Source organism: Monoraphidium neglectum (genome assembly GCF_000611645.1).
Source record: "Monoraphidium neglectum strain SAG 48.87 unplaced genomic scaffold scaffold01160, whole genome shotgun sequence".
Taxonomy (NCBI): domain Eukaryota; kingdom Viridiplantae; phylum Chlorophyta; class Chlorophyceae; order Sphaeropleales; family Selenastraceae; genus Monoraphidium; species Monoraphidium neglectum.
In genome coordinates, this window is record NW_014012468.1 from 2,574 (window position 1) to 16,951 (window position 14,378).

Consider the following 14,378-nt stretch of genomic DNA (forward strand, 5'->3'; position numbering starts at 1 on the left):
CCCCGCCGCCGCGGCGCCCACAACCCCTGTGCACGGCGAGCCCAGCCAGACCCAACCCAGAGGACTCAGCGTGAACATCACCCCTTTTGCCCCTGCCCCGGCCGCCTCCAACAGCCCCCGCACCGGCGCGTGCCACGCCGCCGAAGCCGGCTGCAGGGCAGGCGGCGCGTCGGCGACCGCGAGCGCCAGCACGCGCGCGCCGGCCAGCTGCACGAGCAGCAGCGGCAGCAGCGCCGCGTACGAAGGCAGCCTCGGGTCCTGCCCCTCGGCCGGCGCCGCGGAGGGCAGCTCCGCCACGTCAGCGCCCGCGCCCGCGCGGATGGCGGCCAACCAGCCGGCCGCGGGCCCGGCCGCGGCGCAGCCCGGCCAGCACCCGCCGCAGCAGGCGGAGCCCGCAGGCGGCTTCAGCACGCTGTCGGCGGCTAAGAAGACAATTGGCAAGATCTTCGGCGCCGGCGCCGGCTCCGCCTGGTCCGCTGACGGCAGCAGCCAGCCGGCGCAGGCCAGCAGCCCGGCAGGCAACGGGCTCATAGCCGCGTTCCGCGCCATCATCCCCAAGACCAGCAACGGCTCCACGGGTGAGCGGGGACGAGGGCCCAAGGCTGGGTGAGCAAGTGTTAGGGGGCGCCTGTTGGGCGTCTTTGGGCGCTAATTGGGCGGGGTTGGCTGTGAAAAGGGGGCTGCACCGCCTGGAACCGCTCTCTAGCCAGATCTACCCGCAGCAACAAGATTTATGAATGCCTGTGGCGGTCAGTCTGCCCACAGCAACGCTCTGAATCCCTTCCGATTGCCACTGCCGGTGCTGCTCCCGCCTGTCCAGACTCTGCTGCGCAGGACAGCAGCCCCCAGCACCAGGCACAGGGCAGCTACCTCCCTCCCCCGGCCAGCCCCGGCCGCAAGAGCCAGCTGCTGGCACTGCACCCCCAGCTGCCCCCGTCGATGCAGCGCGCCGAGTGGTGTCTGGATGACTACATCGTGATGGACAAGCTGTACACGGGTTACGCCTCAGTCGGTGAGCGGCGACGGGGTGACGGGGCGAATGCTGAGGGGGAGTGTATATCTCAATAGGGTTTGGACGGTTGACCACCGGCACTTCAGGGAGGGTGTTGAGCAACAAGGAGGTTGTTACTGGAGGCAGGCATGTAGGTGGGTATGTGCAGGATTGCAGGTGGCGATCCTGGAAAGGTTTGACAAAAAGTCATGTGGTCTTCTCAAACCCTCAATCACAACACAAAGTCGCGCCCGCCTCCCTGCTGCATGCGCTGCTCCTCATGCAAACCCCCTATGTAAAACCCCATCCCCAGTGTACAAGGGCATCTGCAAGCGCAGCAAGGAGACCGTGGTGCTGAAGAGCTACACGCTCAGCGCCATCTGCGAGCTGTACCAGCACCAGATCTACAGGGAGGTGCGCCTGCACAGCAGCCTGCACCACGAGAATATCGTGAAGCTGTTCGCCGCGTTCAAGGTGGGTGGCGCGTCCCTCGGACGCGTGCATCTGGGTGACGACACCATGGGGGGGCCGACCGGCAATCCGGCGACGCGTGGTGCTGGTGGTTGAGGACGGCTCAGTGATGCGCCGTGTGGGTTCGCGCTTCGCCCTTGCCGCAGTGTCTGGTCTTGGAACCAGCTGCCGCAAGCAGCCATGCCACTGCCTGGCAGGAGCCATCAGGCCAACAAAAACCGACCTCACAGACAATACTCAACCCATGGGTCCAACAAAAATTCAATACTTTGACAGGAGGGTGACCGCGTGGTGATGGTCCAGGAGTATGCGGACGGCGGCGACCTGTTCACGCTGCTGCAGAAGTATGGCGGCCGCCTGGGGGAGAAAGTGGCGGTGCAGATGGTGCTCGACCCCTTCCTGCGCGTGCTGCAGGTGGGGGCGCGCAAACCCGCGTGCGTGCTCAACTTGCGCCGGGTCCCTTCGGGGCAGCGAGTATGACGGCTGCGGTGTGTTGTACTGCACGTAAGCGACGACCCCATTCGCGGCCACTGCCACATGAAGGCGGACTGCGGTCACGCTGGCTGGCGCTGCCCTTACGCCTGACGAACGGCTCTGGGACCCCTTTTGCCTTGCGCCTGCCCCGCAGTACCTGCACACCCGCTCCATCGTGCACCGCGACATCAAGCCCGGTACGCATCGGGACCGCCTGCTGCACCGCACCCAGCCACTGCAGCACTCACCACCTACAGACATCCAGCGCCGCCTACACATCCCTCGTCGTGCAAGAAAGCACTCGCTTGGCCAAATCAATGCAACCAGCTGTACACCGCACATTAGAGTTTCGCCTTGCCCCTCACCGACCCGATGTCACTTGCCGTGGCGCGCAACTTGCCGCCATGTCGCCCGTCGCAGAGAACATCCTGTTCACCAAGGGCAGCATGTGCCTCAAGCTGGCTGACTTTGGCCTGGCCATAGACCTGCGGGAGGAGCGCGCGGTCACACGCGCCGGCACCCTGGGTGAGTGGCCCGCCGCCTGCCAGCGCGGCAGCAGTGGTGACGCTGCCCAGCCACCGCCGGGCTCGCCTCACCATCACCGCGTGGCCCGCCTCCTGCCGGGTCGCGTCAAAACCTGTTTTGAGCCCGACCCAGCACCAGCCTTTCAAACATCAGTCTGTTTCAAAGCTCCAGCCGCTATACCGCTTCTATTAACCCAACCTATGCTCAATGCACCCACCTCCATGCGGGATTGCCCCGGCCGCCGCGCTGCTCGCAGATTACATGGCCCCAGAGATTCTGCGCTGCCCCTACAAGAGCAAGCCTGAGGAGAACAAGGAGAAGGAGCACCTGCACTACGGTGGGGTGTCCTGTCTGTGAAACCGCCCCTGAAACGACAGCAGCGGCAGCAGCCGCAGCGGCGGACGGGCTGGAGGCGGCACTAGGAGCAGGGGCAGCAGGCGTGGCAGAAGCCGTAGCAGCAGCCGCGGGACGCGAGCCCTCCTGCCACTGACGGCGCGATTTGCCCCTGCGAAGCCGGTCGCGCCAGCCGCGCCGCTGCGGGAGCACCCGCCCGTCGAGGCCCCGGCTCGAGAGCGCCCTAAGCTCACAGCCACCGCCCTGCCCCTCCCCCCCTCCGTCCCTGGGGGCCCACAGGCAACACTGTGGACAGCTGGGCCGTCGGCGTGCTGACCTTCGAGCTGCTGGTGGGCTGCCCCCCTTTTTACGACCAGAGCCGCACCAACACCGAGGCGCGCATCAAGAGCAGCGTCCCCGCGCTGCCAGCAACGCTGACGGAGGGGGCCCGCAACTTTGTCTGCGAGGGTGAGCGGCCGCCCATGCGCCACGGCGTGAATGAACAAGGGAGTTTGCGTCGGCGGCTGCAGCCGCCCAGAGGGACGGGGAGTGGGAGTAGAGCTTGGCTGGAGTCAATCGTGTCCGCGCGGCGTAGGGTGCAGCCAGCTGGAGGCAACGCGCAGGGCTTGGCGTACGTTCACGCGCAAGCAGAGGCTGTGTGGACCGCTATGCACACACGTCGAGCCGATGGCTTCTAAATCATCTGGTGTGATGTCAGCGCTTCCAAGCACTCTCAGGCCGAGCGGAGCGCACTGGTCGAATCTTGTGCTGGCCGCATGTTCCCAGCTCCAGCCCAACCCTCGCCCCGCACCCCACGTCCTCGCAGCGCTGAGCAAGGACCCCACGACGCGTCCCACCTGCTTAGACCTGGTGCACCACCCCTGGATCGAGATGCTGCGCGCACGCCGCTCCATGCGGGTGCTGCCGGCCCCATCACAGCTCGCTGCCGCGGCGGAGGCGGCCCCCCACATCACCGCCGGCGCGGCCGCGGGCCCGCAGCTGGAGGCCGCCGCGCTCAAGGGCGTGGCCTGCGAAGCGGCCGGGTCGCTGCAGCGCCTGGAGGGCCTGCTGGCTGACGACGGCTGTGCGGCCGGCGTGGGCGGCGGCGTGCATGTGTCGGCCGCCAGCTCGCCGTGCCTGGGCGGCGCGGCGAAGATCACGGCGCTGAACCAGCTGTCTCGGGCGGCGGCCGGCGCCGCGGCGGCTGTGGCGGCGGGCCCGCAGGCCGTGCAGACGCTGCCGCCTGTCCCAATGGAGATGTGAGGCGACTCTTGGGGTGGCGGCGCGGGGCTGGCCGCTGCGGCGTTGGACTGGCAGATCTTGCACTTAGGTCAGGCCAGGAACACCCACGCGCGCGTGACTCGACCTTTTCTGGAGCAGTGCAGGCACAATCAAAACGTTCCAGGAGGTGGCACACCACCACACACGACATCCAACTGCATTGTATTCGCGATCCTTTGCATCGACATAACACACTCAATTTTCACATGTACACATGCTACATACATACGTCACATCCACAAAGCTGTAGCTAATCACCCCTGACCTGCGGGCGGGATGTCCCACCCCACCCGCTCCACCAGCCGTTCAAGGCCAACGCATCAGCTTTGACCGCCGCAGTGTCAAGTTTGACCAGCACACCCAATGAACTGCCTGTACTCATCCTCTTTAGCGTCTAGGCAAGGCCTGTGTATTGAGCCCCCATATCCCTTGCAAGCGTGGGCAAGGCCTTGCCGGCAGCCAAGTGCCTACGTTGTCTTCCTTTTTTGTCCCCCGACCATTTTCCCCTGCTCAACAGAACTGCAAAACGATGATCAAACGATTCATCAGCAGGCCGTCTGCTGCCGACTCTGAATCCAAATGCACATACGACCATAGCTGACCCCTCAGCTGCCCTTCTAAGTGCCCTGTGTACCCCCAGCCACCCTCGGCACCTCGCATCCTTTTTACCCCGCACTTGTCTCTGACACTCACCGCGCACGGGTTCGTACATACACGCCCACGGTTTTGTACATACAACATGAATGGCGTCCATTGGAGTAAATACAGTACTGCCCTGTGATTTCTCACATACTTGACTCAAAGAGTAGAGTTACTGCAGCCGTCTGCAGCTGCAGCTGCATCCTCGAAGCGTGCACACACCAGCAAAGCCGATCGTCAGACACAGCTGTGCAATGCAGCAGGTCACTGCTGGGTGCCTACAGGTGTGCAATCGTGTTTATGAATGAGGTAAAAAGCACACCAGTGGCCCCCTCCGCCCCAGACGCGGCACACAGCAGGGGCAGCAATGGATTGCAGCCGAGTGTGGTCCGGCCACACCCAGCCACCAAGTCAGATGTGTGTAGGTTGCACGCCAGCCCAGGCGCGACTTGTGTCAAATGTTTAATCAAGCAGCAGTGATTGAGCGTGGTTCAGTAGGGCTGCCGAAGCAGGAAAAGACACCAGCAGAAGCACCTGATGGGTTGTCAACAGCCGTTGGGCCAGAGGCGGCCAACAGCTGCGAGCTGGCCTGGAACAGACAACTACAAATGCAAATAGATATATCGCTACGCAAAAGGCTGCGACCGGCAGCCGAACAATGGACAGGTGCGGGTGTAGAGATATTGCTTCCAACAGCTCTGCACCCTTTCGGCAACCCGGGGGGTAAGCCTTTGGCGGGTCGCCCAACAACCCAAGAGAGAAATGTCAGCCCCTTCCTGGCTCCGAGCACCGTTAATGGCGATGCACGGGCCTGATAATCAACGCGCTAATCTGCAATGGCGCATGGACAAAACACGCGCCGTCACGGCTCCCAAGTGGGACGGGCCTGAATGGTGTCGGCGGCTGCCCTGTGGGACAGGGTTGAAGCCAACACGTGCACAGCCATGAGCGGACGGCTATACTACTTTGTCGCGCGCTCAGGCAGTGCGAGCGCAGCGACGGGCGGAGGGGCGCTGCGCGCTCAGTGCAGGGTCCCGCTCCTGAAATATGCCAAGCATCAGGGAACAAGAGGCGCAACGACAGTTGGTCTGTTGGGCAACTCACGGCATCGTTTCATTAATGGTGTCGTGATGACAAGGATAAGCAATAAACAAGGGGACAGAGGGCGGCGCGGCCCGGCTAAGGAGGGTCCTAACAAAGCCGCCCAAGCAGCCCGGCAGAGCGAGCTGCACAACAAGGCCTGGCCCAACCAGGAGCGCCGGAATGGGATTGCGTTAGGCCAGACATTGCATGCGCGGTGGTTTGGGCCGGCTGCTGCCTGCCAGAAAGAAACATGGTGGATCATCTGCAGCAACAGAGTCGAGCGTGGTTTTGAGAACCTTGCTTGCTGCACAAGACCGGTGCTGGTCAAGGGGAAAACGCTTCCTGTCGGCAGCCGCCCGAGCGGCGGCGGCGCAGCAACAGCAGCACCGCGCCTGCAGCTGCGTCAAACCGCCCGCACCGCGGCGTGGACGGACCGCCCCTACAGGCACAGGCAGCGCCGGCGCGCCTGCGCGCGGCTCGCGCCTCCGGCTTCATGATGGGCTGAGGATGGACGTGAAGAGCACCGCCCTGCCGGCCCCGACGTTCACTGAGTATGAGACGACGCCGTCCGAGGACCCAGTCGGGGTAATCTCTGGCACGTCGGGGTAGTTTAAGGGCAGCCCAAAGTCCGACCCTCCGAACGTCTGGCCGGCCCACGTCATGCCGTAGGTGGAGGCGATGCCCCCGAGGCTCTTCAGCCACCTGAGCTGCGCTTTGGCACCCGGGTTGGCGCCGCGCACGCGCAGCTCGACGGTGCAGCCGCGGTCGCTGTTCTTGTTGAGGAGGGCGATGCGGATGCTGCGGCCAGGAGGCTGGGAGCCCATGCCCATGCCTTGCCCCGGGTCGTAGCCCACAAGGGACCACACCTGGGAAGGTGCGGGTTTCCGGGTTCAAGGGTGCAGCAGGGACGGTGTCACGTGGCGGCGAGAGAGGGCCAAGGCCGGCAGGTTTGGGGTTTGGGCTGGGGTGTGCAGGCCTTGCCAAAAGCAGGGGACGACAGCAGCCGCTTGCGGGCAAGCGCACCTGCATCACACACACCAACGCAAGAACACCACACACACCTTGACGGCGCGGCTGCAGGCACCAGGGGTCTCCTGGCGGAAGTTGTTGGTGAAGTACACATCATCGCCGCGGGTCGCCGTCAGGTACAGGAGGTAGCCATACCTGCGTCGCGCAAAACGAGGTTAGTGCTTTCAGTAAAGCAGCAGCAAATTCAGCATGGGGCAGGGTCACTGCAGGGCCGGACATGCTCCACCTTTTTGCAGAGGGGCCGCGCGGCAGGCGGCTGCTGCTCAAAGCTGTTCACGGGGCTGGGCCCCGGGGCCGCGCAGGCTGGGCTGGGGCAGGGGCTCACCAGGGAGCGTGCACCGACGGGTATGGGCGGTTGGGGTTTCCGCCCTTGAAGTTGGTCTGGACGCCCGTGTACGCGGGCCCGCCGCCTTGGGTCGTGCCGCCGACGCCCCAGTGCATGTGCACGCCCGTGGCGCCCGCCCTGGCGAACTCAAAGGTGGTGTCCGCGGTCCACAGCGCCGCCCCCAGCACCTCGGACACGCCCGCGGCGCCGCCGTTGACAGCGCTATTGGTCTCCGACACGCGCAGCGCCACCCCGCCCTGCGCGGCGGCGTCCTGTGGAGAGGGTGATGACGGCAGCGGGTGCCGCCCTAGTGGTGAGGAATCAAGAGAATCGGCAGAACGCGGTGCATGCACGGCTGGGCGAACGGGACAGTACAGCCTCACTCACGAGCTTCACCATGCACAACGGATGCCTGGGCGCGTTATCAGCATTGGCAGACCCGATACCCACCGTGCAGCAGAGACACACACACACACACACACACTCTCCCTCACACGCACACACACAGCATGCTTGATTGGTGCCCAATCACCCTTGCTCTGCGCCCCACCCCATGATGCCGCCACCATCACAATGCCCCAATCATCCCGCAGAAATGAACCCCCACCTTGAGCTGCTTGAACCTCTGCGCAGCGCCCCTGAGCTTGTTCTCGTCCAATATTTGGTCAACAGAAGCGTCACCCACCCCCAGGTGGGAGTAAAAGTGGACGGTCACCTGCGGGATCCGGGCCGGTGTCGGTGCCCACCGATAACAATGACATCAGCATGGGAGGCGCGTCCGCGTCCCAGCGCCGCAGACCTGAGAGCGAGACACTGCCCATGCCCATGCCCATGTGCCTGCCGGCTGGCGGTTTCTTGGGGCACCCGCGCCGTGCGTCATGCGCAGTCAACGCACGCCCTTGTCGGGGAGATTAGAGGATTGCCGAATCGACATTTCGAATTGAAGTCCATTGCCGCCCGCCACCGAGGCCCCGCCCACCTCTTTCATGTAGCACTGGCCTGCCTGCCCCATCGACTTCAGCATCAGCGGCGGCAGCCCCAGGCTGTGCCAGCTCGGCCCCATGATGTACGGCTTGTTGGGCGCCGCCGCGCGGGCGCCGCCCTGCGCCGCGGCGTCGCTGGCTGACGCGGTCGCCGCAGCATCCCTGGCCAGCAGCTTCCTGCCGGCGCCTGCGCACAGCAGCCAACCGGTTGTGGGTGCGACCACAGGTAACGCAACCAACTTGCATAGTTGGCGGCCTGGACTCTGCATGCACGGGCGTCTCGCAAAACAGACGCCTTGTGGCTTGACAAAGCAGCGCTGCATCGTCATCTGCCAGATCCCCAGTGCAGTGCTGTGGCTGCCCGTCGCGCCTTCGTCATTGTCCATTTCGGAGGTACAGCCCCCGCACCTGCCGCGTTGACCGCGACGCGGGCGTTTGCGGGCACCGCCACCAGCCGGCCCTGGGCGTTGAAGGCGACCTTGTCCCCCGCAAAGTCGACAGCCGCCGCGTTGGCGGCGGCTCTGGCCGCTTTCACCGCTGCGTTGATCGCGTTGCTGGCGTTGCCAGCATTTCTTCCGGCGGCGCCGCCGCTGCTGGGGGCGGTGGGGCTGGGAACTGTGGGCTGGGGCCCCAGGGTGCCGTTTGGATTCCCCGGGCCCCCAGGCACCCGATCTGGGATGATCTCATTGTCTGCCGTGAGCCACCAAGAGGTGGGGTCCGCCGCGCTCAGAGGTGCGGCCCGCGCGTCGCAGCCCGGGATGAGCTTCCTGGCCGTCCGGTGGAAGTGAGACATGTAGCTGCGCAGGGGCACAGGGGCAGGGGCAGGGGCCGGGAGCAGTGAGACGGGTGGCCACGGGAGGCGACCGCTGCTGCGGCCGGCAGATTGGCGAGATGCGGCGCGACCCTGTCCAGGGGTGCGCGTGCTGCGGCGACAGCCGGCCCCCCTCAGTGGCGTGCGGCAAGCTGCGGCGTGGCCGTGAACGGCTGGTGACTCACAATCCGAGGCCCTTGCCGTACTTGCCGCTGGCGTCCCAGCCCCCCACGTTGTTGTCCCATATGGCTGCAGGATGAAGGGGCGAGATTGGAGGCGCACGCGCACATTGTTCAGCCGCGCGGCTCGCACGCTGGGTTTGTTCACCACTGCAACTGCGGCTGCAACCGCCGCACTCCACATGCTCCCAAAGCGTCGAGCCTGCCCAACCTGCTGGCCGATCGCGCACATGCACCCCCCCCCCCCCCCCCCGAGCGTGCCACACGCATGCCCCCTGCCCCGCTGGCGGCGCGTCGGGGCACCCACCCGGCTCGTTGCCGAGCTCGAAGGCGATGATGGAGTTTCCGAGGTAGCTCTGGGCGGTGGCCATGATGTCCCTGGCCAGCTTGACGTTTCGCTGTTCCAGGGGGAGCCCGATGATGTACCGCATGCCCACCGCGTCCCGCAGCGTGCGCATCGCGACAAACGCCGACAGCGGCGGCACCGCCGTCAGGACCTCCTGGCTGCGCCCGCCGACGCGCATCACGGGGCTGGGGCCGAGCTGCAGGAATAGGTAGGAGAATGCCTGCAGCGCCTCGTCTGTCTGAGTGTACTGCTCGAGGTTGTCCCATTCGCGGGAGATGGCCAGCAGGTTGGGCTCCGCCTTGCGGGGCGTGGGCGTAGTGTGGACCTCGACGGTCAGGCTGTCGGAGGGCAGCGCGTCTACCTGATCTGAAACGTCCCTGCGGCGGTTGTATATCGCGTCGGCGACGACCTGGGCACGGGTCTGGGTCGCTGCGCGCGCCTGGCTGGAGGCGGGGGCGGCGGCGGACGCGAAGCCGTCGACCTGGGCGCCGGCCAGCAGCGCGCGGCGGCGGCGCACTGCGGCGGGAGATTCCGGTCCAGGGGCGGTGGGCGCCTGCTGAGCGCTGGCGGAGGGTGGGCCGTGCTGGGCCGCCGTGTTGGCGCTGACGATGCAGCGGCCGCTCGTGCTGCAGATACCCAGACCGCTGCCGCAAGGTTCCCCAGCTCGTAGCGGGGCGCAAGCCGATCTTCCAACATAAGATTGGCGTTCATCGAGTGTTATGCAGCGCTCCTCGAGCCCGGAACATAGGTCTGGTGGGAAATGGGGCGGAGGAAATCCAGGTTACAAAACCACCGCGGGTGACAAGGGGTGAGGACCTCCTACGCAGTCGGTGCACGGTGGGCAGGAGAGTGCATGGGTCATCCTTATTGGCGTCCGCGCAACTCACACGTCTCCGGTGCGGTCTGCGACCAGATCGACGCCAACGATGCCCTCTGCGCTGGCTGAGAGCGGATGTAGGCATCGCAATTATTTTCATTAGTCTTGATGCACCAAGTTTCCAGGTCCCGGAGGGGGTCCACGCCGACGACTCCCTCCGCAGCCAAGACAAAAGCTATTAGCGCAACCAGCAGCAAAGAGTGCTGCATGGTGAAAAAACGAACCGAATCAAAAGAGTGACTAACAGCTGTGTAAGCTGGGTCTGTTTGCGCGACATACGGTATTGACGGGGATCGCCCACACCGGCATTCTCTGCCCACTGTATGGCAGCGGAATGGCATCATGTGGGATACCCTCAGCCGCCGCCCTTCACCGCAAGCCTATCATGACTTAGTCATTTGTAATGAGGATTGATGGTTTCTGCTAACCCACCATCAACCGACATGTGGGTCCTTCGGCACCTCTTTCAAAAGGGCCGCCGCGCTGCCACCTCGCAAGGTGTCACGCCGACAAGAGCGGTGGCCAGGGGACAGCATGCACGAGCATTCCGCTGCAGCCCACTCGGGACCTTCATAAGATGGATTACGTGCAGACACACACAGGGAGCGGCTCGAGACGGCACAGCCTGCAGAGTGGGGGACCCTTGCAGGGTGATGAGGGGGCCAGTCAAAGGCACTCTCTACTTTGGGGCCAACATGACTGATGACATGACGCGCACCAGGGGCTTGAGGGCTGCTGATCGCTCGGAGGCAGACCCGTCAGTAGAATATGCCAGTCTGTCTCGGTCCATCATTGCACTGGAATCACCACTTATAGCGCGGCTTTAAGCCACGACCAACCGCCTGCACCCCTTTTCGCGTCGCTGCACCGTCACTGCAGTGACGGCTGGAACCAGAATGCTGCCGGGGCCAGCGTGCGCCCCACGCGGGCCGCCGCCAGAACCCGAGCCCGCTAGCAGTCTGCCATGCAGTGTCGCCTTGTTCGGCTGCTACAGGCAATATTGGCCACACGTCAAGCATAGTTTGCTGGCCGCACCTCTCGAGCTTGCCACTCTTTACAACGGGGCACGCACGCACATTTTCTCTCGCTCTGGTGCACACACATCCACACGCTCGTGCCCGCACACCCACACCCACACATCACATACACAGGGACGCGTGCACACGTAGGCATAACGCTGGCGCACACACAGCCCAGCACACCTACCACCCTCAGCACGTTTCACTGCAAAATACCCAGCCGCAACTGTTAGCGCCTAGGACCAAGGCGGGGCGGCGAGCGGGACCGAGACCTGCGGGGGGGCGGGGCAGCAGCGTGAGCAACGGCCCAAGCCTGGATGCACACGCAAGCGGCCGCCTGCAATGACAGGTCCAACCAGAGAGGCCGCCAGGATTGTACACAGCAAAGACCAGGGAAGGGGGCAGTAGCAAGGAAACCCAGGAGCCTGAGGCCCCAGCCGACCCCAGGACAGCAGGCGCCGCGCCCTTCTCGCGCCGCCCCTCCCTTTTGAGGGGAGCGAATGGAATCCCGACTCAACAGACGCGGCCTCGCTGCCACGAGCCGGGGCCCGGCCGGCGCCGGGCGGCGCCCTCTGGCTGCGCCCAACCCCCACACTTCACCTGCGGCCCGGCGAGGGCGAGCGGCGCGAGTGCGCGCTGCGAGCCATTTGCTCCCGCGCCGCCTTTTCCTTTTCAGCCTGTCGCGCGGGCGCAGCGGGGCGCCGACGCGGCGGCCACGAAGGGAGCGGGGGCCGAACCGTGCGCGGTTTGCGCGTCAAAAGATGGTGGGCGGAGCCCGAGCAGCAGGCCAGCGCGGTGCTGCCGCAGAAGCGCGCAGCTGCCTGGGCGTGGCACCCGTGCTGGGCTGTCACTGGCCCCTGCCTGCGCCGGCCACTTCCCCCACAAAGCGCAACCGCTCCAACAAGCCAGTGCAAATCCTTCCCAACAATCACATGAAAGCTTGCAAATGCGCCCATGTAGCAGCAAAACACAGACTTCTCATATGCTGTGGTTTCGTCCAGCCCGCGCAGCGACTTCGAAAAGTGACCAACAGATTCGCCGCTCGCTCCGTCAGCCCCTGCCTCTCCCCTGTCCCACGTTCAGCTGTGCCCCGCGCACGCGCGCGGCCACCGCCGCGTGCTCCCCGTCCAGCAGCCCCTGCTGCCCCCTGTATTCCGGACCTGCATCTTCTTCTGCGCCGCCGCCAGGGAGTCCCGCTGGAAGGCTTTGTTTATCTGCGCAGCCATGATGCGCTTGAGCCGCTCCTGAGGGGTCTCCTTGGCCGCTGGCGTCGCCGCCGCCGCCTTTTGGAAAGTGGGGGGAAGGGGCCAGCGGCAGCAGGTTTCAGCAGGGGCCGGAGGACTCGGGCGGGCAGAGCCGAGGTTGGGCCAGCCGCGGGAGCGCCCGGACCCGCAGGCCGGCAGGGGGTCCTTCGGTGCAGCACAGCGCACCTTACTCGATGTCGGCGTGGCCTTGGAAGCCGGCGCGCCGCCGCCGCCGCCGCCGCCGCCGCCGCCGCCGCCGCCGCCGGACGAGCCCCGTCCGTCGCGGCCGCGGTCCCTGTCGCGGCTGCTGCTGCGCCGCCCGTGGTCGCGGTCGCGGCCCCGGCTGCGGCTCCTGCTGCGGGAGCGGCCCCTGTGGGGCGGGTGCACAAGCGGAGGGAGTGTGGTTGCGGGGAAGTGCTAGGGGCCACGTGGCGGCGCTGTCCCAGCCCATTGTCCGGACTGCGCAGTGGACTGCGCAACGGACTGCTGCGACCCAGTGCTGCCGCATGGCACGCGCAGGCAGGGGACATAGGGTGTGTTCAGGCATGCAAGCCGAAGAGCGCAACAGAAAACCAAGCGTTCCAAACCCCATGCCACACAGCCGGCCCATGCTGGGCCAGGCCACACACACCTGCGGGCGCCCCGGGGCGAGCGGCTGCGGCTCCTGCGGCGCTCCCAGTCCCTGTCCCTGCCCCCGCCGCGCTCCCGGCTCCGGCTGCGGCTCGGACTGCGGCTCGAGTAGCGCCGCCGCCCGCGGCTGCGGCTGCGGCTGCGGCTCTTGCTGCGGCGCCGCTCGGCCACGCGCTTTTCCCAGTCGCGGCGCCGCGCCTCCTCGGGCCTGCGAAGAGGGAGGGAACGGGCTCGGTGGTTGCGGCGCTGCTCACAGGGGTGCTGTGCAGAAAGCTCCCAACCCTGCCTCTCAGGTGGTCAGCTCTCCTGCATGAGGACGGCCCTCCACCCTTGCGCAGTCGGTCAGTCAGGGCCGTCGGGGCTGGCTACTGTGCAGCAAAGCCGGCACGTCCCAAACCCCGCGCCGCGCTCGGTATCGCCTCTGCACAAGCGCCCACACGCAAACACCAAAGCACACTGTTCTGACACACGTTTTGCCAGCGACCACCTGAAAACCCCTTCATAACCTTGGACGACCCTGGCTCGCAACAGATGCCACGCCCGTGGCTCCTCAAGGCCAAAAGAGAAAGCGCGCACCCTTTCCGACACACCCACACACAGACACAGACACGTGCTCACACGCACACACACACACACACACACACACAGACACACTCTCTCTCACATACACACACACACACACACACAGAGATACACACACACGCGCTCTCTCTCACACACACACAACGCACCCACACATGTACACACACACACACTCTGACACAACAAATCCGCAGCCTCACCTGACTCCGTGCACCTGCAGCGCCCCCTGGGCCACGGGCCGCATGCCCCCCAGCATGGCAGGGTCTGGCCTGTCAGGCAGCGCCTCAACGATCGACCGCCCCCCGCCGCCGCCGCCGGCCCCGCCGCCCGCGCCACCGCCCGCGGCGGAGGGGTCTGTGCTGAATACGGTGATGAATTCAGTGCCACCCCTGGGGGAGGCGGGCGGGCGGGAGGGGGGGGCCAAGGTTGATGAAGGGGTGATTTGCTTTGAAGGGGAGCTGAGTGTGGAGGGTGAGGGCACAGGGTGCACGCGTGTGTTGAATTAAGCTGCACGTTCAAGCGATGGGACGTTGGGGCGGGGGCGACATTGGGGAGC

At 65.6% G+C, this 14,378-nt stretch overlaps 2 protein-coding genes across 2 annotated transcripts; one reads left to right on the forward strand and one right to left on the reverse strand.

Annotated features, from left to right (window-relative positions):
• Positions 1-319: 319 nt before the first annotated feature.
• Positions 320-4,057, forward strand: MNEG_6864 (aurora kinase, other; the record flags this gene model as incomplete). The annotated part of the gene is made up of 9 exons (XM_014044661.1): positions 320-578; positions 821-1,012; positions 1,305-1,465; positions 1,739-1,876; positions 2,091-2,133; positions 2,357-2,461; positions 2,718-2,798; positions 3,095-3,262; positions 3,621-4,057. The coding sequence occupies 9 exons, from the start codon at positions 320-322 to the stop codon at positions 4,055-4,057; spliced, it is 1,584 nt and encodes a 527-aa protein (XP_013900115.1).
• Positions 4,058-6,288: 2,231 nt separating this feature from the next.
• Positions 6,289-14,078, reverse strand: MNEG_6865 (hypothetical protein; the record flags this gene model as incomplete). The annotated part of the gene is made up of 14 exons (XM_014044662.1): positions 6,289-6,663; positions 6,859-6,961; positions 7,152-7,423; positions 7,759-7,866; positions 8,131-8,321; positions 8,543-8,931; positions 9,131-9,194; positions 9,432-9,986; positions 11,723-11,850; positions 11,967-12,043; positions 12,527-12,649; positions 12,797-12,980; positions 13,242-13,448; positions 14,023-14,078. The coding sequence occupies 14 exons, from the start codon at positions 14,076-14,078 to the stop codon at positions 6,289-6,291; spliced, it is 2,832 nt and encodes a 943-aa protein (XP_013900116.1).
• Between the last annotated feature and the right edge of the window lie 300 nt (positions 14,079-14,378).